We start from the raw sequence: 26,906 nt of genomic DNA, 5'->3' as shown, positions 1-26,906 counted from the left end.
TGAGGATATTTTTAAAGATAGATCTTTGATGAATCTTTTAAGTGACTGTTTCTGATGACTTCGCGAATATACGAGAATTTCTTTTTCTCAAGACATATAATAATAATACTATTACTACTACTACTACTACTAAAAATAATAATAATAATAATAATAATAATACTTATAATATTAATAATAAAAATAATAATAATAATTATGGATTTGCCCTTATATAATAAATATTACAGTTCTATCAAATCGATGTAGAATTAAATTTAATGATATACAATAAAATTATTAATTTTTAAACCATGTACGCCAAATTAGAAAAATTATTTTTAAAAAAATTCAGCTATCAAAAAAGGGAGAAAGAGGGAAATTATGAAATGTTTAAAATATTTATCGCAACATGTTGGCTTTAGTCTTCTGACATTTTTATCAAAGAATTATTTTTTTTATTCGTTATTCGTATTCGTTAATTTTCAATTTCAGAAAAATTTTCTTTTTTTACTTTACATTCTTTTCAATTTTAAATTTTACAGCTTGTAAAAAAAATTGTAATAGTTCAATATAAACTTAATTAATTAATTGAAGTGAAATAAAATAAAAATTAAAATCAAATTAATTAATATCTTTAAATAAATAATAAAAAAACAATTGAATTCTTTAAAAAATAAACTTCTTGTGCAAAATATTATAATAAAAAAAAAAACGCTTTTTTCGATCCTAATTTTTATTATAGTAATATCGCTGTTGCTTTTTCGACCAATGATTAAAGACTATTATGACCGTCAGTGTGAGGAGAAGTCAACTTATCCATTGCACTTTAGAAAAAAAAAAAAAAAAAAAAAAAAAAAGGATAAAAAATAATCTCGTTAAAATAAACTGTAAACGATATACACAAACGGTTATATTATCACCTATAATCGATACCGTCTATTATAATACCAATTTCAACGCGATTTTTGCCAATTATATAATTTATAATCCACTTAGATTTACGGAGTACACTATACTCATTGATAATAATTGAATAAAATAATTTTAAAAAAAATATTACTATGATCGGTAATATAATAAAAAAAAAAAGAAAAAAAAATTATTTGATAATAACTGCACGTAATCTGTGAATGTGTTAGCTAGGAAATCCTTGATTGAAAAAACAAGAGAACTGTAACTGAACACCAAAAAAAAAAAGAAAAAAAAAATCTGTATAAAAATATATTCAAAATGACACACATTAATCCACTTTTATAATATCCACTTAATGTTCGTATTATAATCTTAAAAGAATTTGTCATTAATAGTCTCTCCTGCAAATTATATACTCTCAAACGTAATTAATCAAAAATTTTATTCATTTGAAAATTTGTTTATATTAAACAAAATTTCAATTTAATATTATACTTGAACTTAATTTTTATTTGCAATTATTTAAAAATATTTTTTGTTATTAAGTTGAATTTTTCCAAATCAAATCAATCATAATTTTTTAAAATAAATAAAATCGAAATTTCCTTTTTTGAATTAATTAATCTTTTTTTCTGAACTTGATTTAAATTTAACTTTGATTTTAAGTTGAATTTATTTTTACTATTGAAACTCAATTTTCAACTCAAAATTTAATTTACAAGTAAAAATTTTAAAATATTTTGAAAAAAAAAATTTTAATTATAAATTATAATTGAAAATATTTCTTTCTTGAATTAGATTCGATTTTAAATAAATAAAAATTTATATAATTCTATAATATTCTCAATATTTCTAAATTAGCAAAAAGTGATGGAAATTTAATATTCTTATTATTATATTAATAAAAAAAAAAATTTATAATACTAATAATTTTTTATTATAATAATTATGTAATTTATCGATGAATTATATAAATTTTGAAATTTATCACACATAAAATAATTATGCTAAAATGTAGATTCTCTATAAATAGACGTGTATTTTAAGTATAAATTTGCAGAGAGTTATTTTGCGAATAATTTCCATAATTTGTGAATAAATATATTCATCATATAAAATACAGTCATGATAAATATTCACTATTAAATAAAAAAAAAAAAATAAATAAATAAATTCGTCACAGTTATGAAAAAAAAAAGAAAAAAATTATTGATGAGGAAAAATTCGAGATTATAAATTTTTTTTCTTGATATTTTGAATTATGCAAATTTTCAAATCGTGGAATTTTTTTTTTTTTTAAGGGTGCGCATAAAAAAACGGAATTTTAACGTATGCGAAATAGTTTTGCCATAAATGTTACTTGTGCATATATAGATATATATATGAACAAATAGAGGGGCAATCAATTTTTTCGGATTCAATAGATTTCAAGTGCAATCAACTGGCTCTCTCTCTCTCTCTTTCTCTCTCTCTCTTTCTGTGACAACGCGTGAAAAATGCTTTATAGCATATCAATCGAAATTTTTGTTGATGACTGCCTCTTGGTAAACTTAAGTTTCTTTTTTAAATATTTATTTCAATTGAATCAACAAAACGGAAATTAAAAATTTTCACGAGTACTTTTTCAATTTTCACTTTAATTGTAGGTGAATAAAAAAAAAAAAAAATTTTTCCCCTACTCACTTCGAGACAGTTAAATTTTTATTTCTCACCGCATAAAATTTCATTTTTACAGAAATTTTCATTCAAATTATTATTTGACAAAATTTTTATTGAACCGAATTTGTTTCGAAAATAATTTCAAAAGAAAAATTTCAAAATTTAAAATAACCCCCCCCCCCCAAAAAAAAAAAGAGCCAGTGATTTTGCACTTATTACCGTTTTTTTTTTTAATTCGAAAAAAAAATTTCAAGAGAAATTAATCGCCATAAATATTTTTTTCCCATAAAAAATGTAGAAATAAATTTTTGTTTATCGGTGTATATATATCGAATTTAAAAAAAAAAGAAAAATTTGACCAAGAAAAAAATAATTTTTCTCGTGATCGTTGGTTCCCGTTATAGCTTAGTTTAAATTAAAGCATCAGCTGTTAATATGTTATAATCGCTAATTTTAGTGCTTCAAAGAAATTTTCTTTTTTTTTTTTTTTTTTTTTTTATTAACACTGCAATGTTACGCTCACACAATTTTATTGTAATATTTTCTCTTATCCAATTTCCATTTCCTTGAAATTCCATTTTTCGGATCTTATTTCTTTTTTTTCCCCTATGCTCGAAAAAACACGTCGCCGATATTGAGAGTGGGGGGGTAATGCGCGCGCAGTGATTCCCCCCACCACTTCTCGCGCGCCGAATCAACAATATTAACGAATAATGAAATCTCGACGAAATAGAAGAAGAAAAAAAAAATTGTTTACAATTTTTAAAATTGTTTGTAAAAGATGGAATTTAAGGGTTAAAAAAAAAGTTGATATAAAAAAATGCGCTTTTTGTTGCTTGTTCGACAATTTATATATATTGGAAGGAAGAAAAAAAAAAAAAAAGGCGTTTATTATTGTAAAGAATTTTTCACGCGTTATCCAGTCGCACGAGTTAAAATATACACACGTTTTCCGTCTTATCGATAAGTGTCAATAGAGATCGATAAATAAAAAAGCAAAAAAAAAAAAAAAGAGTTTTGAGGGAAAAATCGCGCTTCACAACAGCTGCGACCGACGAATGCGATAAGGATTGTAAATCTTCCTTGTGACTTTTTATCCGTCGCTATTTATCTGTTAGTGTCGCTTTACCTCGTATAATTTAACAACGAAATCGTTCTCGCAAAACCTGCCATTATTAACCTTGCCTCATTGTGTGCACCCTTTACCCGCGAGAGAGCGGAAAATTAGACACAGAGAGAGAAAGAAAAAAAAAAAAATTGTTATTGAATGCGTTACCGTCTACATGCATTTTTTCACGATAACGTCAAAATGGCATTTAGACACGCGACGTTGAATCTACTTGGCCATATAATATAGAGAGTTGGAAAGAAATTCCTTCCGAAAATAGTTGCTTAATCATAAGGCAATAAATATTGTCAGTAGCATTATAATTATATTATACATATATTTAATCGCAACTATATTAACGTCATTAAATAAATTTTTTTTTTCCGTAATTACAATGAGGGAAAATCAAACTATTTTGGATATAGTCATGTAATATCGAGATAAAAAATAATTATCATTTATTAAAAAAATTATACAAAAAAAAAAAAATATTTTTGATATTTTATCATTAATTTTTTAGAATATCAAAATTTCGTTGAACATTTTTTTTTTGGAAAAATTGTTTTTATATCGATATTGCGTCACTATTATTGTTCAGCCTTAATCATGTAAAAAAAGAAAAAGAAAACACATACAAAAAATGGTTTTTCGATTAAAATTACATTGAATTTTTCAAATTTGAAATGAAATTCAAATATTTTTTATCTAATTTCGAGAAAACAAATAAATATTTTTTTATTATGTTTATATTTAAAAATAAAGAAAAATTATTCAAAAATTCATATGCTGGAACGGAGTTCCCGCGCTTTTTTTTCATTGGTTGCCTCATGACCTTGAACGACAACCAATGAAATAAGGCGAGAGCTTCATGTGGGTGTCTCCACTCAAAAAAAAAAAAATTTCACCTGCATTATTTTAAATTAATTTCCAATTTCGATAATAATTTTCATTTTTTGACAATTTATAATTCAATTTGAAAAATTAATTTTTTTTCGAAAAACCCCCGCAAAAAAAATACAATAAATTCGTCCGCACTCGCTCCAACGAGACCCGATCACGCATATAATACTAAACAGATCTAGGAATATTTAAAAAAAAAAAAATAAAAAGATTCTTTTTTGACCTCGAGGTTTCGAGAAAAGGCCGAGGATTGAAAAAAAAATGAATACCAGAGGAAAAAAAAAAGTCAGCGTAATAAGAATTTTCGGCTAATTTGTTATCGATAGGGTTCGAACCGAATTTTATTAAAAATTCGCGATTCTTGCCCTTGGTATAATAATTTTATTTTTTCTATATCATAAGTTCCCGCACGTGACGTGTTATTGCAAAAAAAAAAAAAAAATCGCACCGCGGGGACTTTTTCGTGATAATAATAATAATAATCGTAATTATTATTATCGTCCTCGTGATGATTCGAGCATTAGGTGTGTTAATATATATATGTTTAAATTTAAACTATATAACACTTTGAGAAAAAAGAAAAAAAAAAAAAAAAAACAGTAGTCCTCTTTGCTGATAAGAATTTTAGGAATTTTTAAGGCATAGTGTTGTAAGGCAATTATGGTTAAAAAAAATTTCCCCATTTTAGTGTCGTTAGGACGTGTGTTTACTCTACACACAAATTCTTTTTAATCTTTAAAAAAAAAAATAAACACTATTTTTTTCGACAAAAAAAAAATTGTTTTTTCATTTTTGAAAAAAAATGACGTGATATAAGCAGTTACTGTGTAAAAAAGAATATTTACTCTAAAAAAAATAAATAATAATAGAGAATGGTCCAAGAAAAAAATTGCTAGATGTCCTGTTCACTGTTAAAGCACACGCGTACTTGCGCACACTCCTGTATGTACGCACGAAAAAAAAACTAAACGAGAGATAAAGACAAAATTTGAGAAATCGCACATTCCTTTTTTTTTTATTAAAAAAATAATCGCGCTAATTGTCATTACATTCGCTTTTAATAAAAAGAATGTTGTCTTCGATGTGCGCGATTTTCACTATATAAGGACCGTCGTTGTTGAAATTTCAAAAAAAAAACCGTTTTTGTTGATAAAATAAAAAAAAATGAACATCGAGAGGCTTTTTTTAAGAAAAAAAAAAAAAATTATTTTTTATCGTTGACACGAAATTAGAAAAAATATTTTCAATTCGAGCACAAAAAATCAGTACTTTTTTTTAATTTCAATTTTTTTTAACTTGTATTTGAAAAAAAATAATTCTCAATTTAAAAATACAACAATTTTTTGAATTTCCATTCGAAAATGAAAATTTGGAAAAAAATGTATTTTTTTGAAACTAAATTAGAATAGCATAAAATTTATTAATTAATAAATGAAATATCTAAAAAGAATGGACCACTGAAAAATTGAAATTAAAAAAAAGATCTCTCTAAAAATCATCTTCAATAAAACTTTTTTTTATCCTTCCTCTCATCCTCTAAGACTGACAGCTTTCTTACTCTTGTAGAATCAGAATTGAACAAAGACTTCTAAACTTTTTGTACATTTTCAAAGATATTTGCATAAATCTCTAATAAAAAAAAAAAAGAATACATCTATAAACAGAACACAACATATTTTCAAATAGAGAGAAGAAAAATAAAACGAGAAAAGTTGATTAATTCTCGTTGTTAAAGCCAATTTAGCTACTATCAGCATTAATAAAAAAAAAAAAAATTATTCTATAAAAAAAGCTCGCAGCGCAAAAATTCTTCTTTAAATTATTATTACTATAATAATAATAAAATAATAATACTCATACACGCACCAATTGATAAAAAAAAAGAAGAGTATGATTGAAGGAGTGAAAGTAATCTGTTATACGTTTTTTATGAAGTTGACAAAAATCGAAGAAATGTTAAAAAAAAACAAGTTTAATTCTTTGAAAATGAAACGTGACAGACAGAGTTGATTTTTGTATTTGCGACCATGAATGAAAATAAATCGTGAAATTTCTGAATGGTATCGCGTAGGTTTTATCGTACATTATAAACTTTAAAAAAAAAAAGTATGTAGTAATCGTGTTGCTTAGATCATAAGATATCAAATAATTGACTCGCAATTTTTAAATCCGATTAAAAAAATTATATATATATATATAACTTTTTCATTATCGCGTGAAATGCAAATTCCTATATTCAGAATTTTTTTTTCCAATTTGGAAATTATTTTAATGTGATAAAAAATTAATTAAAAATAAAATTGTTTAAAATATTTACTTTTTTATAATAATAATTTTCAATAATAATGAAATTAATTAAAAAAAGCAAATAATATTAATTTCGTTTAAATTTATTATCAAAAAAGGAATTTGAATTTAGACTATATAAGATAAAAAAAAAATCAAAATTTTTTTTCAGTGTTACTATTAAAATCAATAAAAATCAAATTTACAATTAAAAAAAAAAAATGTCAAATCCAAGGGAAAATGGAATTGGAATTTATATGCCAAAAATATTGACAAATCAGTAAGGAATTTTTTTTTTTTCTATTCCAATTCACAGCCCCTTGGACAAGACGAAATATGCGAGAAAAATGAGATTTCGAGCAAACAGCAAGGAACAAGGGAACATTATATCGCCCTAAGATCGTTTTATTCGCTCAGCGATCGATTAAAGGAAGACAACAAATAAAAAAAAAAAACAATATAAATAATTGGTCCAAAACTTATATTAGAGCAGGGGCGAAAAAAACGAGGGTTATTGCTTGATAGGTCTATATGTATATATAATATAAAAACTTATATATATTATTATATTATAATACCCTAGTTGTAAATTTATCGAGATGAGACTTAGGCATTCCAGTAATATTATATATTGATAATTGAAACCAAAAAAAAAAAATAATAATAATTATTAATAACATAAAACAATTAATTCTAACTCTATTCTATCTCTATATTCTTCTACCGATTATATTTTTCTATTATATTTGTACGTTGAATTATAAACTCTAATAATTAACCTATGGGGGTGAAATATAAAAAGTAACAAAAAAAATGATAGACATGTGTTTTGCGTTACGTTTCGAGATTTACGTTGCGTTTTCACGAAACAAAAAAAAATAAAATAAAATAAACTATCTGTACTTTATGACATCTACTGTCAATGGTGATGGACAGTCTAAAAATATTGATGAAAAAAAAATAAATAAATAAATTTCAACAGTGAAAAAAAAGACACATTTTTTTGACAAATCCTTCACCTTTGACAAAAAAAAAAAAAAAAACAAACAAAAATCTCAAATCACATTTAGGCGATTATAAAATGCACAAATCTACCGAGAATTTAATAAGTTCACTTGCGACAGTCTATGTCAAAAATTTGAATTTTTTTTTTTTTTAATATATAAATTCGAAAAAAAATTACGTAATTTAATTTTCTTTTGTAAATAAAGGTTGAAAAAAATATTTTTCTAAAATTAGTGTATATGAATTATTATAAATTAAAATTTATTTATTTTATATATTTCTAAAAAATAAATAAACTGTTATAATATAAAATTTATTTTCTTTTCTAAATTTATAAAAAAAATAAATTTTTCAAAAATTTATTTTCTTTTTTAAATTTATAAATAAAATAAATTTTTTAAAAATTTCTTTTCTTTTCTAAATTTATAAATAAAATAAATTTTTTAAAAATTTCTTTTCTTTTCTAAATTTATAAATAAAATAAATTTTTTAAAAATTTCTTTTCTTTTCTAAATTTATAAAATAAATAAATTATTATAATATAAAAGTTTAAAAAAATAATTTTGAATATTTGTTTCGTTCGGAAAAAACAACTTTTTGTTAAAAAAAAGAAAACATTTTGAAATTTTCCTAATTATTTACAATTTTATTAATCAATTCTTTATTAACTTTTTTTTAACTTTTGACAGTGACTGTAGCAATATCTTGTATAATTTTAAAAAATTAAAAATTGTCCATTGAAAAATTTTCTCGAAAGAATTTTTTTTTACAATTTTTTAAAAAACAAGTATCGAACTTTTTATTCAAAACTAAATATTATATTTTTTTCCCCAAATAGTTAATTTTGTTTCTTTTTTATATCAAAAAAAAAAAAAAGTTTATTATATCACGCCAGTTACCAAATGAAAGTGCGCATGTGCTACAACTCTCTCATTGGTTGAAAAAGGGCGCTCTTATTTAAAATACCTTTTCTCCACCAATTAGAGAATTGTAGCACATGCGCACTTACATTTGGTAACGGTCATTATTTTTTATTTTTTTTTTGTATCACACTGGAAAAGGAAATTAAAATAAAAAAAAATTTCTGCAAATTGTTATTACTGGAGGGGGGGGAAAACCAGTAAAATGACCTTCTAATATTATATATATTATATATACGTTCGTTTTGTCAAATCGATTAGATCCCCATTATATGCGAGTGCAGAAAATCGCGTCTCTATCTAGACATTCCACGTCAGTGTTGTGACTAATAAATGAGCGAAACTGTGAAACTAAACATGCGGACACGCACACATATATAATTATTATTATTATTCGTATTATATTAATTATAATATTAATTATAAATTATATTATATAATTAATATTATAATTAAATATGATTAATATTATTTATTTGTATATATAATAATAACAATATATATATATATATAAATAAATTATATATATATATATACAATTTTCCTTATAATATATACCCGTATATAAGAGTTTAGATTACAATATACGAATACCATATACTTATTATCATCATCAAAAAAATGGAAGTAAGTAAGTTACGATGATCATTTTGAGAAATCAAATTTTTCGCGTTGCGGTCTAAAAAAAAGACGAATAAAAAAAAAAAAATTACAAAAATTAAAATACTAATAATACTGTAAAACGGTTAAACAGACGTTGGCGATTGAGAAAACATTTCCCCCCAAAAAAAAAAAATTATTTCCTTTTCATATCGAGACACCAAGGATTAAAAAAAAATATATATATCTTAATTTTAATTGAAAATTCTCAATTAAAATTAAGAAACAATTTTTCTCAATTTCCAATCGTCGAATCACGTTTGTTTGGTTTTTTATTGTCAGAAGTTTCTATTTTTCCATAATACGATAAGGGTCGAATATTTACTATATATTGACTATAAAAAATAAAATATAAATGTTTTTGCGAAACAATGAAAGGAATTTTTAGGCGAGTGAAAAAAGAATGGAGGAAAATGGTAAAAAAAAATAATGGTTTTACTTGTAAGGGTAATAATAATAATAATTAATTACGATTATTCGATAAAAGAAAATCGATTGATTATTACGACGTAATTAAAAAAAAAAAAATACATGCTAAACATTTAACATTTAACTTTACGATAATACTTGAATAATTATTATTGTAAAACATTGAATTGAATCGCATATATTTAAAAAAAAAAAAAAGGGTCGATGTATAAGAGAGAGACAATTTTTTTCTTGTTATGAAGTGTGCCTAGTCAATAGAATATATCTGGTCAATTTTAATATATTATATATATTATATATTATTACGATTATATTATTTAAACTTGATACCGTAATTATAATGTGACACCTATCGGATATAAAAAAAAAAATGAATAAAAACTAATAATAATGATACGACAATGATTGTGCTGTGTTGTACTACGAAATGTTGGCCTGTGACTATATTTGTAGCTATAAACATAATGTACGTACATATATATATATATATACATATAAAATATATATGTAGGTTGTGCCATTTTTAAACCGTCGAGGAGTTATCAATCAGGATAATGGATATCTCATGCGAGCGAATGAGAGTGAGAGAAGCAGTACGATAGTGTAAGAGAGAAAAAGAAAAAGAGAGAAAGAGAGAGAAAAAAAAATAATCTTAACGTTTTCGAGTGTTCCCTAATTTCTGCAACTTTTTTTTCTTTTATTTATAAACATTTTTTTACAAATTAAATTATTTCAAAAATTTTCAATTTGTAAATATTAATTATTTATTTAATTTATTTAATTTATAAATTATAATTTATAATTTATAAATTAAACATATTATATAATATATAATATATCATTAATAATTATTAGTGCGATTAATTAACAAATTCTACAACTTTCCTTTTATTTTTGTAAAAAAAATCTTTGTAAAAAGAAATTAAACAAATTATTTAAATAATTAAAAAAAAATTTAATTTACAAATATTAAATTATATTGAATAAATTTTAGAAAAATTCTCCAAACTTTTCTTTAATTTTTATTTTCAAAAAATAATCTTTAAACAAAAAAATTCGCTACTAAAATAAATGAGTCTTCTATATTAATGTAATTTTTAAAATTATTTATTTTATAAATTATTTCTTAATATCGATATTAAAATTAATTTTCTCGAATTGAAAAAAATCATCTTGTTTCAATTTATTTACAATTTTATATCAAAAAAATATTCTCCACATATCGAAATGAATTTTTCAATTTATTGATATAAAAATTCGGATAAATTTTCTCTACAACAAAATTATACAAAAAAAATAACTTTTTCAAAGAATCTTATTTTTTTTTGCGATTAAACAAAGATTTTATAATGAAAAAAAAAAAATCTAAAGAAAGTTTACAGGAAAAATTTCACTCAAGTAATTTGTTTCGTCAAAAAATAATAATTTTCTCTGAAAAAAGAAATTAAAATTCTTTTTACAAAAGAGAAAAAAAAGTTTTATCAGCAGAAATAAAGGAATTTTTCTCGAAAAAAAAAAATCCAATCTTACAACTTGCTTGAAAAAAGAGAATATAATAATAAGAAGAAAAAAGAGAATAAAATCTCAGAAATAGTGTAAGAGTAATTGTTTGAAGGAGATAATAAAGAAGAAAAAAAGGCCACTATATATATGTAGCGAGCATCTCAGGAAAAAAAAATTTTATTTTTTTTTCCTCCCCCACCCTTTTGCCATTTTTTTTTTTTTTTTCTCACAAACCGTTATACGACTTTGCAGTCGAGGGAGTAACAATCAAACGTTTTTCTGAGATTCTACTTCTCGAGAGAGAGAGAGAGAGAGAGATATAGGGGGGTTGATTATACCTCGAGACTACTTCTTTGCCCTTTCTCTCTCTCTCTTTTTTTTCTCTCTCTCTTTCCCATTTTTATCTCCCTGTTTCCCTACGCGAGAAAAAAAAATCGCAAAAAAAAAAAAAAAATGAATGGTTCTGCAGAAAAAAAAATACCAAAATAAATATTTTTTCTATGGAAAACAACGCGTTGTCTAGTATAATAATTACTGTTGAAAAATTCCCAAAATTCTTATTTGTTTTTTCTGAAAAAAAAAAAATTTATTGGGAATTTTACAACGACGGTCCTTATTGCCGTACATAAATATAAGACAAGAAATGAGAAAAATTGTAATTTTCAAGTTCGTTCTCCCCCTCCCCCCACCCCTGTTAAACGTGCGAAAAAAATTAAAAGATGTTAAAATCTTTTTTTGTGGTTCGCGAGATAAATTTTTTTTTTTTTTTTTTTTGTGAAAAAGATATACGTGAAAACGTATTGTTGTGAAAAAAAAAAATTGATATGTGTATTAAATGAAACAGAGAGCAAGAGAGAATGAGAAAAAAAAATGATTTTTTGTGAGATTGTCATATCAAGGTTGGTTATATATTATTATATATGGAATAAGAAGGCTATTTATTTAGGATATATAACTAAATGGTCTGTTTTAATGTGTCACGGGCTACACGTATTGTACTATAATATCTAATAACAATAAAGTATTTTGTTTGCTTCAATACATGTTTCGATAATTTATCAATTTTTTCCCCCTCCAAATCCTAAAATTTTTCCTAAAAAACATTTTTCTTTTCTTTTTAATAAAAAAAAAATTGTATAAGTTTCGTTTTTATAAAATTATTTTAGAATAATTTCAAATAAAAATAAATAAATAAAAAAAAATGTGAAAATACTATTTTTTAATTACAATAAATAATTTGAAAAAAATAAATAAATTGAATAATAATAAAAAAAATTGTTTTAAAAAAACTTGCACTTTCGAAAAAAATTTTTAAAAATAAATTATTTGAAATTTATGATTTAAATTGAATTTATATTCAAGATACGAATTAATAGTGAGATTTATATATTAGAAACCTGCTTTTCTTGCTCATTAGTTTTTGTTATATATAGGTAATTCTAATGTGATGGTTTCAATTTTATTGCAATAAACTTCAGGTAAATGACCTTCGACATTTTAGAGGGCATTGCTCCAAAAAAAGAAATTTTTGATTAATCATCCCCTTGCCGATAAAGGAGGTCATGAAACCCCGTAAATCAAACAACCAAATATATTATATCGATCATAATAATCTTAGATGAGAATCAAACAACTTTATTCAGAAAAAAAAGAATTATTATTTCCTTCCGAAAAATATATTTCAAAATTAATTTTTAAAAATAAAAAAAAATTTTATTCGATATTTTTATATATATCATTGATTAATTTAATTTTTTTTTATTAATTAGCAATTAATGAAAAAAATTATTAACAATTTAGATAAATAATTTTAAAATTGCACAAAAAAAATTCATATATTTTTTATTATTAATTATAAAAATAAAAAATCTTACCCTTCGCCTATATACACGATCTCTATTCCGAAGCTGCACTCGAACGGTGATTTTCAAATTTGTCCGCATGATAAAAATTTAGAAATTAAATTATTTTAAAAACACGTGGTCAAACTCAACGCGAGAAGATACTTTTCGAAAATGTCTACCAACGCCATCTCACTCCTGAAAAATTAATGCAATTAATTTGTATATATAATCACGTGATAGTATTAAAATTAGCCGCGCTGAGATAATTTTGAATTTTCCACCAATCACATGAAGAGAAAATAACTGCGTAATTACCCTCTCTCTCTATTGATGATATTTTGTCTTCACTTGATTGGTAGAAAATTTAAAATGAAATAACCCTTGTTGCATTTTTTTCAGTTATTCATTTATTAATATTTTTATTAATATTAATTATTATTATTATTAATATTTTTATTAATATTATACAATATTGAAAAATAATTATTAAAATTTATTTAATCTAAAGAATATTGTTTTTTTTTTATATTTTTAGATTCATTTTTTTTTTTTTTTTGCAATGGTGTTTAATTTTCATACCCCTTTTTTTCGCTTATTTTGCGCGATTAAACATGATATAAAAGTGAGGGAATAAAGTTGAAAAACGAAAAATTCCAGAGCAAATAAGACCAATTCTTAAGGAACACATTTATTCTCCCTGTCTGATTTAATACTGACATTTACTACTGAAACTCTTAAGTTGTTGGTCACGTTTCAAGGCTCCTGGCTGATGCGTCTATTCAATATCTCCAGAAGAAATATATATAAAAGTTTCCATACAATAATTATTTAAAAAAAAAAATGATTTTAATTTACAATTTTTTTTTTTAATTTTTATTCTAATAATTTTAATTATTGTTATTAAAAAATTTTAATACCAAATTGTATAAACAAAAAAGAAAGATAAAAATTCATATATAATTTAACAAAAAAGAAATTAAATAATAAGAAAATTATTTTAAAAAATATTTTTAATTTATACAATATATATGAATAAAATTAGGAAATAAATTTTAATCAACAGATTATTTAAATATTTACTCTGTTCATCATTGACAATGATGAATAAATATTAAAGCTTCATTTGTTTATGAAACATGAAAGCTCAACTGAGCAATATATATATATAGCTTTTAAGTAAAAGCTCAAGCTCACTGAGGTCGAACATGAGAAAATGGCGTCGGTTCGTGCGTGACTCAACACACACACACACTTTCCCTAAGGTACGTGTATCATATATTTATAAAACAAAAATCAAAAAAAAAAAAATTACTTCTATTCCTCCATATTTTTTTTTTATTAGAAAAAAATAGATATGAAATTTATAAATATTTTTACTATAAATACTTTAAAATATTTAAAAGCAATAAATAAATTAAATAGAAATTTAGAACGAAATAAATTTTAGCGAAAAGAAAATACATTAACAAACAAAAGTAAAGTTTGATCCCTTTTATTCCCACATTTTCTTCCCAAAAAGAGAATTTCGCAATAAACTTTTACAAAAGAAAAGTTTTCTTTTAAAACCAATTTTATTATTCTCCACGAAAAAAAATATATATATATATGGAACTTAATTTCTTTTTTCAAGTTAAATTATAATTTGTAATTTAGAATTTATAATAAAAATTAAAAATATCAATAATTCTAATTTAAAAATACCTAATATTATTATTATTCACCATAATTATTTAATTAAAATTCCCATTAATGGAGAAACTACGCAGCAATTTCGAATTCCCATTTAAAAACTTTGAAACGGAAGAAAAATGTCCCTTTCAAGTTACTTGTGTCAGTATATGAAAAAAAAGTTATAAAAAGAACAGTTTCTTTGAATCAAAGAATGTCTTGACATCAAAGAAATTGTATTGATATGCGTCAAAAAAAAAAAAATTTCTTTGATTTAAAAAAAAGAATTTTCGTTTCATATTTCTTTAAATAAAAAAAAAGAAAAATTTCCCTAAAATTCAAAAATAACAAATTTTTAATTACAATTTTATCCGAAAGCAAAAAAAAAACTTTCCAAGGTCAAAAGAGAACCAAAACAGTCTATTAACACAATAAAAATTTTCTTCTACTTTAGTTTTTACTTTCTTTTTTCTTTTTTTTTGAACAGACAAAAATGATAAACCCTTCGAATTGCCATAACTGTCTTTGTCTCGGTTTTTCTCGCTCTCTACTCCTTCCCATAAAATACTCGAGTCCAAGGAGGGGGATGAGAGCGAATCGAGTTCCTCCCGCCAGGAACAGCAACCCCACCAAACCCCTAACCAACGCGACTCAAACGGCGATCGATGGAGCGTCGCCCGCGGTGAGTAACCCGTCGACGGCCTCCGACTCACCTTCTATAGTCAACCGTTGGCGCGGGTTGCAATATCAGAGGTTTCGAAACTTTCCTCCAAATCCCAGTATGTACATAGATGCCAAACCACCATCTCAAAATTCGCGACCTTAACCCTTGAGACCCCAGCCAACCAGGTGATATACAATGTATATATGTGGTCCTTGTTTCATCTGTGACAAATTTGGTTATAAATTTTAATACACGACAGAAATTCAATTTTTATACCACTTAAATAATAATAATAATAACAATAATAATAAAAATAATAATTAATAATATTAATAATAATAATAATAATTAATAATATTAATAATAATACCTAATAATAAAAATAGATGAAAAAACTTTCAAGACAGTTCTAAACACTTTAACGATAATAATTATTACTATTAGATTTAGATTTTTATTAGGATCGGATTAAAAATCAATTAATCAATATAAAATTTACATGAATATTTTAATTATAATAGTTATTTTAATATTTTAATTACCATCGTAATAACAGTCTTTTGATTAATATACCAATGCTATGCTTATTTGAAACAAATTATATTTATCTTGTTATATAAATAGTGAGGTTATGTCACATGAATAATATTTCTTAATACGCGCATGCTTTTTAAAAAATACACGTATCTTATTTAAAAACAATTTTAATATTTTAGAATTTTATTTATTTTCTACCTTACCTTGATAAGATGAGATTTTCTTTATATAATTACAATTATTAAATATTTCGATGCTGCCACAATGTATACATTCATTTTCTTTTATTCTGCCTATATATATGATTAATCAGGCTAATTCTAATCTTGATTATATTTTCTGAATTTCTTGTCTCCTTACTTCCTTTTTACTTTTTTTGTTTTGTTTGTTATTATTTACAAATTGATTCAATATCACGATGTACATTTGCAATACAAATTCAAAGCTACCAACAACCGTTAACGAATATAACTACTGCGCTTGCGCTACAACAATTTTCTCATTGGTGGAAAAAGGCGCTCTTTAAATGCTTTTTTTTTAAATTATTCTAATAAGAGCGCCTTTTTTTTAAATCAATAAGAGATAAATAAAAATAAAAAACCTAATTCCTGCGTTTATAAAAGATATTCTACAAATTATTTGTAAAATAATTTTTATTTTGTATAAAAAAAATTTATTATTTTCACATAAGTAAAATAAGAAAATCAGAAAAAAAATTTTCTTTAAAAATCAAATTGACTTTTTACTTGTTTACTATCTGTAAACTAAAGAAATTTAATTCACTACATTCACTGTTTATTAAATCCTTATCAGAGACTTGACTGCAACTTAAAATCGTTTTTATTACAGCGAAGTCGAAGGGTGGAATTTAAAGTGACTCATTTTTCACGCCAGATGAAAGAGGTTCCGGTGTGTTCTTTTCTTTTTTTTTTTTCTTTTTTTTTAATCAAAAGCCAAAGGCAATTTTATTTGTTTTTTTTCTCCTCTTTATTTTTTTCAATTTTTCTCCTATTTCAATAATTGAATAAATAAAAACTCATTCCATCACTATAATAAAAAAAAAAAATTGGCTCCATTTGAAAATTATTTTTCCGAAATTGGAAAATTAAGTTTATTAGATTTTTTTTTCGATTTTCAAATTCTGTATTATAAAATGTAATTCTCTTTCTAAAATTGCAAATCGTCCCCTTTTATAAAATGTACAGATGCGATGCCTTCCAAGGTCATTGGCCCTTGAACTTGCTAGACCTTGAATTCGAGTAGCTGATTTATCGCCCTCTTCCGAATTTTCTTTGTTCATCTCGCCAGGCATAGAAACCAACCCCTAAATACCACCCCAGGATTTGCGAGAGAACCCTCCGAACTGAAACTTCCTTCTCCCCCAAAATGCGTCGCATGTACCGGGTGCCCATTAATCGCAATTCAAATGTAATTTCGGCACTCAACGATAATTGAACCACCAGGTTATCTCGCGTCAATCCTTTTTTTTCCCCCTATTCATATTAAAACGAACTTTCAATAGAAAAAAAAAACCCCCCTCATAAAAAAATTATTTTATAATGAATTTCAAAAAAGATTTTATTTACAAATTTATAAAAAGATAATAATAATTCTAATTGAAATTATCGAAATTAAATTAAATAATATTTATTTTTTTATTTAATATTTAAAAAATTTTTTGCGAAATTTTTAAATTATACAACATTTGCTGTTTTCCAAACAAAAAAATTAATTTTTAAAATTTTAACTCTGTAATAAATATTATATTCTGAATGGAAACAAAAGTAGAGATAAAAATAATTCATATTTTTTTTTTTAAAAAAAGGATTTAAAAAAATAATAACAAAAGCAAATTACAAAAAAAAGGAGAAAAATATTTATAAAGGAGATAAAAATATTAATAATAAAAAAAAAAAATAAAACGTAACGATAAAATAATAAAAAAAAGTAATAAATAAAAATTCTAAAGAAATTGACATTTTAAAAGTAATTTTGTAATACGAAAAATTTAATTAAAACCCCCGTCATTTAGAATTTGATAATATTCTTCTTCTATAAAAATCATTATCAATAATTAAAATATAAAAATCTCTAAATTTATTTAAATAATATCTAAAATTAATTTATTTTTAATTCATTATTTAATTAAAAATTAATTTTATCTATAGATAGAAATAAATAATAAATACAAAAAAAAAATAATTTGATACCGCTTTGAATTTTTTTTTTTTTTTTTTGCAATTTCTAATAAACATAAAATTTTTTTCGTACGGTTACATAAAATTTTCTTTTTACAAAATACGCAGGGGTCTTTGAGATTCAAATCTTGATTAGAAAAAAAAAAAAAAAAAAAAAAAAAATGATTCACGGACACTTGACTTTTACACCATAGGTTTTACCGATGAATCATAGTCTTTATAGTAGGCGATACCATCCGATCGATTTTATACTTGAAATAAAAATAAAAAAAAAAAAAAGGAAAAAAAACCCACCCAGTGCAGAAGGGAACAACAGACTATGCTTGACCGAGCTCTGAGATTATCTGCTCTAACTGAATTCTAGTTTCATCGTAACTTGAGTATTATTTCGTTATATTGATCAGTCGCAACCTCGATTGGAAATTTTCTCTCTATCTATCTCTCTCTCTCTCTCTCGCTCAACATTGCGCCGCCAGAAATTGGAAATGAAAATCTCATTAAAACTCAATTTATCGGAAAATAAACATCACGCCTTGTACATTAAAAAATAAATAAGACAATATTACACTCTTCAAGTTAATTAACAAATTAGAACTTTACGCTTGAATTTTTCCTTTTTTTTAAAAATCATCTGAACAATTTTTTTTATTTTTCTCCTTCTAATTTTATTAATTATCTTGTCAATTATTTTTCAACAATATTTATTTCCCAATAATTTAATCGAGCAAAAAAAATAAATTAAATTTAAAATAAATTTTTCATTAAATAATAATAAAAATAGGAGGAAAAAAAATTTCTTATAAATTTAAAATAAAAAGAAAATTTTTTCTTTATTTTAAAAAATAATAAGGTAGAAAATTGCTCATGAAGTATTAAAATGAAAAAATATAATTTATACAAAATAAAAAAAAAATTGTTCATGAATTTAAAAATGTAAAAAAAAAATTGCTCATAAAATTAAAAATAACAAGAAAAAAAAACTTTCTTTCGTAAAAGAGCCTATAAAGTGAAAAAAAATTATCTTTTTATTTCAATATTTTATTGTATTATAAATTTTATTTATATTATTATTATTCATATTTTTTGCCACAAAATATTCTTTAAAAATTGATAATTATATATTTTAATTAATTAAAAAGTAAATTTTTTTTTATATTAAAATTAACATAAAAAATATGAATAAAATTGTAAATAAAAGTCATAAATAATAATTTTTAATATCTTGTAGATTATTATAGATTTATTATATAAATAAAATAATAATTGAGCATGCAACGTTTCTCGCGTGCGTATTTGTTGCTAGTATATAAATAAAAAGATAAAATTGCTCACGGAATAGAAATAAAAGAAGAGCAAAAATATTATTATCGATGAAATGAAAGTAAAACGATAAGAATCGTTTATATATGAATAAAAAATAAAAGTGCCATATGTCTCAGAATTTTATGGGGGAATATTAAAATTTAATTAAAATGGAGATGAGCAACAAGTTAATGTTCTATGGTTAAAAGCTTTATCTGACCTTAATTGTCGACTCCAGTGTATACTGTTTGTAACTATAATCGAAGACATTCTTTAAAGTGGAGTTCCTGACACGGCCTCGTCGACGAGGTCGATGTAGAAAAGCGAATCTCATTATTATACTTCGACGTTGTCTATAGGCGGTGAGGTCCTCTCACGTCGTGAAATACCGTTCTGAATTATCCGCGTGTTTCATCGAGTCACGTAATGACAAATATTTGCTTCTCATACAATCCTGGTCGATATGCACGAAAGCTTTAACAGCTCTTAAGATGCTGGAAAAAAAACATGCTCAAAAACTCGTTTATGCACACATTTCAAACAGGCGAAATAATTAGTTTTTTTTTCTCCAAGAAAACTAAGTCAAGGTTTATTTTTACAATAAATTTCTATAATTAATTTAATTGAATTTAACCTTTTTTTTTATTTTCATTATAAGTTAACGAAAAATTGAAATTTAAAAAAAGAAAAATTGTATTTCACTTTACAAAAGCACGAAAAGAAATTTTTTAATATATTAAAAACCTTTCAACTTCAAATAACTATTCGATAATAATCTATTCAGATTAATGCAGAAAAGAAAGGAAAGCAGAAAACTCACCGAAATATTATCTTCATTCTATTAAAACCCATATTATCCAGGAGATTTAAAAATAAATCCACCTTTTCACGTCCTCTTTTGTGAACATGGAAAATAAGTTACTCTTTCAAAAGCAAATAGTAGCTAAAAGAAATTTAAAGGATAAATTAAAAAGGCGGTAAAAAAAAAGTTTTTATAAAACTTTCGTCTTTCAATTTGCCGGTTGAAAAAAAAAATTAACTATGCTAAAAAAACAAAAATTTAATTAGAAACTTTATAAATATAAATTAGAAAATCGATAAATTAACAAAAAAAAAGAAAATTTTACCTGTTTGAGTTTTTTTTTTAAAAAAAACTTTGAAAATATCACTGAAGAAAGTCATTTGCTTAAGGGAATATTTTTACACATTTTATTAAAGCGAGTGTTGTTGCTACAAAATCGAACTGACACTCAAATCATCCAGTACAACTTAGTCGTAGATCCGTAAAGACATTTAAATATATATTATTAAAAATTAATATTTACAGTCGAGAGAAAAAAAAAGTGTAGACAACATTCTTACAGAATCTCGAGATCACAGTGTCGAATTTCAGGATGATTTTTCTGTAAAAAAAACATATATATTTAAACAAATGAATTTTTTAAAATTCTTTGTTAATTAATATTAATCTTACCTTAAGTTTAACTTCTATTCTATCAATTTCACCACCAAGTAAATCGACAATATTCTCGCCGTGCTTCAAAAGAAATGCCTCAAGTTCATCGATATTTTGCATTTTTCTCACTTCCTGAAAATATAACAATTGCTGTACTATCTGGCCAATTTCATTAAAATTTCTAATTAAAATATTAACTTTTTAAATTAAATAAAAATTTTCTTTCTAAATCCTAATCAATAATAAAAATTAAATTATAATTTACCTCTAACATTGCGTTGAGATCGTGTTTGTCAAGGTAAGATCTTGTCAATTCCCTTCCATCAAAATCCAATTCTGCTTTATATCTCACGAGACTGTTTCCCATATCTATACCCTTAACGTCATGAATCGCTCGGACCTAAAGTGAAAAATGTCAGTATCTTTCTTTTTCAACAAATTGAAAATAAATTCGTGCAAAAATATCACATTATCCAATTTTATAATAAATATATAAAAAAAATACTAAATGACATCAAATATAATAAATATCAATCTTACAATCTAGTAGATAAAACAAATTAAAATCATAATTACGATGAATAAAACAAAATTAAAAAAAATAAATAAAATCGTAATGTAAAAATGAAATTGAAAAATTCTAGTTACCATAATATCAGACTCTAATTCAGCATTTATTTTATCGAGATTTTCTTGCGGTATACTTCGTCCAATTAAAGCTGCGACATTGGTATAAATAATAAATGAAGCCACGCCGCCCAAAAGTCCACCAACAAGAAGTGATCCAATTGCATCAAATGTCGGATTTCCTAAATAAGAAGTTAATCCCATACACGATGCAGCACACGCCACGCCTATTACCTAAAATCATTTAAATTCTCCTTCATTTTTTATGAAAAATAATATCAAAAATTTGATTTTTCTTAATAATTAAAAAAAATGTAATTTAATATAATAGGAATAATAATAAATAGAAAATAAATAAATATAATAGGAAAAATAATTGAATTAGAAATTACTCACTGCTGCAAAATCTTCCATGAGAACGACATTGACGGAAGGATCCAGCCCTGATAATACGTATTCTTTAAACTTTAGTCGTTTCTCTAAAGCTCCTTTTTTAATGGAATTAATTGCCACCATTAAAGTTGCGCCTTCCGAAACTAAGGAACCACCTAAAATAAAATATGCCCAATAAAAAGAATCAACGGGCTCAGGAAATAGAAGACCGTGCATTCCATGATAAACAGAAAGACCAGTTCCCACACAAAAAATTCCTACACCTGATATCAAAGAAGAAACATATTTCATATTCGTGTAACCATAAGGATGATCTGGATTTGGATTCTGAAATAATAAAATTTTAATATTAACATTTATTTATCTAATTTTGAACATTTGACATTTTAATTAGACTTACTTGAACGGATTTGTGAATTCCGTAGGCTAAAATTAATTGATTACATGTGTCGGCAGCTGAATGAATACATTCCGAGAACATACTGTGAGATCCAGTATAGAGCCAGGCAAATAATTTGAAAAGAAAGTTACAAGCATTTCTGAAAACAAAATTTAATTCTTTTATAAATAACAAGAGACGAAAAATGATAAAATAAACCAATAATAATAAGTAAAATATTCTTACATTACTATTGCAGTAACAACAACTCTTCCAGATCTTCCAAAAAGACCTTCCGGTGCAACATTTTTAGTTTTATGATTAACTTGTCGCCGATAGTCTCTTAACATTCGCTTTACAGTAAAAATATCTGAAAAAAAATGTATTAAATTTCCAATAAATTTTTACTTATTATTTGTTACTTCAATTAGACAATTTTTTAAGTAAATAAAAATTACACTATCTAAACAAAAAGACTAAAGAAAATAATAAACTATATTTACTTTGCTGGTAAGTTTTGATTTCCAGTTCCTTTTTCAAAAGTTCTTTTAGAAGAGCTTCTTGAGAACCCCAAACTGCTAGTGCTCTAAAAATAAAAAATTCGTAATTAATTAAAAATTTCAACTAATTTATATATTAAAAAAAGAGGAATTTGCTTTTGAAATTAATTTTCCGGCTTCTATAGAAATAGAAATTTTTTTTATTGTGTAATAAAATTTAAATGAGGAGAGATTTTTAAATTTTTTTTCACTTACTTTGCTTCGACATCCTTTCTCCAATAGACAGTGATCGGTGGTTCAAATTCATAGGGCGATCGTCTTTTTGTTTTTGGCAGTGATTCTAAGTCTGAAGGTTTAAGTAAAAAATCCGACATCGCTCTCACTGGTGTAATAAAATTTCGCTCTAACGACGAAGCAGTTAAATCGAGTTTCACTCTTTTTTTCACTGCTAAAAAACAAAAATTGAATAATATTAAAAGTAATGAACAAAAATAAAAAAAAATGTTAGAAACGTACCTTTTTTTGGAATTAAATTTTCATCCTTTCCTATTTCTTTCTCGACGATTTTCTCCTCCTTTTTCTTTTCTTTAACAAATTTTTCATCTTTCTTAACAATATCCTCTAAATTTGCTGCTTTTACTTCCAAGTCTCTTTCTTTGACTTTACCCAATTTTTTCTTATCATGTTCAATTACCTTCTGCTTGAGTGGTTGTTCGACAATTTTCTCAGATTTCTCTTCAATTTTCCCTGCTATAAATCTTGAGGCAGAGGCATGTATCCATCGTAATTCGCCAATTTTTCTCGCTGATGTATTGTTGTTATTATTGAAAATCTTTTGTGTTTTCGATATAACGTGAACATATTTTGATGTAATAAAAATACTTGTGTGCTTTTTAGCCACTCCGATGTGAAAAACGTACAATCGGTCTGCACAGTGACAAATGACATTTCGTCGAATAAAACTTAAAAGACTATAAGACCGATGTAGCATTATTGTAATCCTGTAAAATAAAAAACAAAAATTCTCATTATATTAATTTAATTTGACATAAAATGAATAATGATTAAAAAATATACAATAAAGTGAAAGGAAAAATAATTTCTGAAAATTCTAACCTATAACATTTGGTCCTGTCCTCATTCGTAAATCTTGAGTGCTGATTGTATGAAAAATCTGGCAGTTAATTGACAATTATATTTTTCCTTGCATAATTTATTCTAAATAAATAGAAAATAGTTAATGAAAAACATTTCTCACTAGATTTTTAGTATAAAAACTTATGTCTTCCTTAAGGACAATGCATTGCCGTTCTTGTTTGTAAATATAAGTTTATATCTTCTTTTTCTTTATATCTCAGGATCAAAGCCACTTTATATCGTGACTATCGTGATAATTAAAACTTTTTTTTTATATATGAATCTGTCAAAAAATTATGTTGATGAATGTTACAAAAGTAGATCACTGAATGAAAGTTTGTTTTTAATTTTTAGTTATTTCCATCAATCACAGATATCACTTCTGAATTGTTCCATACAATATTTACTATATTTTATTCTTAAAATTTAGTTTATAAACTGAAACACTGTATGAATTATAAATAAATATTAATATTTAATTATCTTAACGTTGTATATGTATACAAATGTACAGTTATCATTTATCAAACTAGATCAAATGTTATTAAATTATTTCAGGTTATGTCGATAAAGTAGAAAAATTTAACGACAGGTGACACCACTGTTGTTTTCCATTTGCTCATGCGCAAATCCGAGTTTATTAAGTGACAGGTGGCATTTGACATTTGTCAAAACAGCAAAAAACATGGACGGCGAAAGGAAAAATCCACCTGAAGCACAATTTATTTCTTTTCAAGATTATTCACCAATTCATCGATCAGGTGGTACTGGGCAAGCACAATTAGACATTGGAACTTCTGGTCATCAGCCATTTGGTAATTTTACAAATGATCCCACTGGAAATCAAATGGTACGAGATCTTGAAGGAATGCCCAACACAGAAGGTTAGATTTATATATATTTTCATATAATTTTCTACAATTACAAATGTAAATAATTGTCTTATAATTTAATTTAATTTTCCAAAATTAAATAATAATTAAATCCCTTGAAAATAGAGTTAAAAACAAATAATTGAAATTCTAACCTAAAAATTAAATTTTCATTTCGAAATCATTGATTTTTCTTTCTTTTAGAGCAAAAACAACGCAATTTCTGGACAGTGGAATATTATCAGAAATTTTTTAATGTCAACACTCAAGATGTTGTTGAAAGAATAAAAAGATCAATGATTCCACATGGATCAGATAATTATCTCAAAACACATATAGAACCAAATCCAGATCTTTATGGTCCATTTTGGATATGTGTAACGTTAGTTTTTTCAATAGCTGTGAGTGGAAATATAGCAAATTATCTTCAAACTGTAAATTACGATAGGCATAATTGGAAATATGAATTTCATATTATCACCGGTGCGGCAACTTGTATTTTTTTATACGCTTGGTTATTGCCTCTTGCACTTTGGGGTGCTTTAAAATGGACCACAAGTCAACCGAGTACACAAGGAGAATTAATTGAAGTATGCATTATTTATTTGATTATTATTAAATTAAAATAATTATTTATTAATTTCATTAATAAATTACTTACAGAGTTATGTAAATCAATTAATTTTGAAACAAAATTCTATTTTCAGGAAGCTCCACAAATTCCAGGTCTTTTACAACTTTTATGCCTTTACGGCTATTCCTTATCAATTTATGTGCCAGTCGCTTTTCTCTGGACAATCCAGTACGATTGGTTACAATGGACTCTAGTAGTTATTGCTACAGTATTATCTGGTGGAGTTTTACTTCGATCACTTCTTCCAGTTATTGATGGTAATAAATAAGAGAAAATTTAATCATTTAAAAATTATTAATAAGTTTTAAATATTTAAAAAGGATAAAGTCTTTTAAATATTTAAAAAAAAAATACTTATAAAATAGAGGGAAATTTATATTTTTTTAACTTCCAGGAAAACATAAATATATTTACGTCTCCGTAATATTGGGCTTGCATCTTCTATTAGCGGCAGGTTTTATGCTCTATTTCTTTCACGTGCCAGCAAACAATGTAACTACAAATGTAACTGCAAATATTGTAACGCAAGCCCCAAAAGTTTTGACAGTAACAAAAATCATTCCTTCGCCAACCAACACTACAAATTGAAAGTTTGATTAATTAATTTTTTTTTTTAATTTAAGGCTGACTAGTCTCTATAATTAAGAATTTAATCGCAGAAACTTTAAGTATTTGCATCTACTATATAAATAAATTACAATTTATATGGATTTTTATTTAGAATACAAATAAAGTTCTTTATTTACAGATTATATTTAATATGAAAAATTGTTAATTTTCATTTAGTAATGAAATAATTTTACTTTATTATTAAATGGTAATTATAGATATTGATATTTATATAAAAGTTTATGTTTAAATTTTTCTTTTCATTAATTACTTAATATTGAATATTATTTAACAAATTTAAATTTTCTTTCACTGAAATTGCATATTTAAGAATAGATTCTTTTTTAAATCTTTGAAAAAATTTGCAAAAGTGGTAAAATTAAAGGATAAGTAAAAGAAATAAAAAAGGAAATTCAAAGGAATTCAAAGGATACGGATGAAAAGACAATATTTTTCTCGTTTAAACGTATAAAAGGACCAATTTTTGGATTGGCACCTTTCACGTTTCAATTTATTATAGCGCACTTTTTTTTCGGTTTTTTTTTTTCATCCATTTTAAATATATATATTTATATATATTTATATAATTGTGTATTTCATGACTTCGAAAATATCACGCATCCCGAAGCTTTATTGATCACCTTAAGCATTAGTCTTTAGTGTTTGATTATATACTACAATAATATACAGAAAACCGTGGTACAATAATCGATGTGCAATTC

The 26,906-nt window shown here is 24.3% G+C and overlaps 2 protein-coding genes and 1 long non-coding RNA gene across 4 annotated transcripts in view; 1 reads left to right on the top strand and 2 right to left on the bottom strand.

Moving 5' to 3' along the window:
• The window catches only part of LOC127284521 (uncharacterized), a 68,314-nt gene extending 50,730 nt beyond the window's left edge, over positions 1-17,584 (bottom strand). The window contains exons 1-2 of the long non-coding RNA XR_007843493.1: positions 16,281-17,584; positions 13,239-13,403 (exon numbers count right to left, since the gene is read on the bottom strand). This is a non-coding gene — a long non-coding RNA (uncharacterized LOC127284521). The remainder of the gene's footprint in view (positions 1-13,238; positions 13,404-16,280) is intronic.
• Positions 17,585-20,772: 3,188 nt separating this feature from the next.
• On the bottom strand, positions 20,773-24,581 carry LOC127284514 (zinc transporter 9). 2 transcript variants are annotated; one of them, XM_051309989.1, is made up of 11 exons: positions 24,049-24,581; positions 23,449-23,933; positions 23,188-23,380; positions 22,936-23,018; positions 22,679-22,802; positions 22,454-22,592; positions 22,057-22,380; positions 21,682-21,894; positions 21,299-21,433; positions 21,052-21,165; positions 20,773-20,980 (listed from the first exon to the last, which is right to left on the bottom strand). In XM_051309989.1, exons 2-11 carry the CDS (start codon positions 23,921-23,923, stop codon positions 20,936-20,938), a joined length of 1,845 nt encoding a protein of 614 aa, XP_051165946.1. In that variant the 5' UTR covers positions 23,924-23,933; positions 24,049-24,581; the 3' UTR covers positions 20,773-20,935. The 2 variants fall into 2 exon arrangements, with proteins under 2 accessions (XP_051165946.1, XP_051165947.1); XM_051309990.1 differs by having other exon boundaries at positions 23,188-23,377.
• Positions 24,582-24,712: 131 nt separating this feature from the next.
• LOC127284517 (protein YIPF1) lies at positions 24,713-26,327 on the top strand. Its single transcript, XM_051309992.1, has 4 exons — positions 24,713-24,953; positions 25,146-25,531; positions 25,649-25,832; positions 25,970-26,327. Exons 1-4 carry the CDS (start codon positions 24,755-24,757, stop codon positions 26,161-26,163), a joined length of 963 nt encoding a protein of 320 aa, XP_051165949.1. The 5' UTR covers positions 24,713-24,754; the 3' UTR covers positions 26,164-26,327.
• The last annotated feature ends 579 nt before the right edge of the window (positions 26,328-26,906 follow it).

Source organism: Leptopilina boulardi, unplaced genomic scaffold (genome assembly GCF_019393585.1).
Source record: "Leptopilina boulardi isolate dan_hultmark-lab unplaced genomic scaffold, ZJU_Lbou_2.1 LbouV2_325, whole genome shotgun sequence".
Taxonomy (NCBI): domain Eukaryota; kingdom Metazoa; phylum Arthropoda; class Insecta; order Hymenoptera; family Figitidae; genus Leptopilina; species Leptopilina boulardi.
This window is presented reverse-complemented; position numbering and strand designations above follow the sequence as displayed.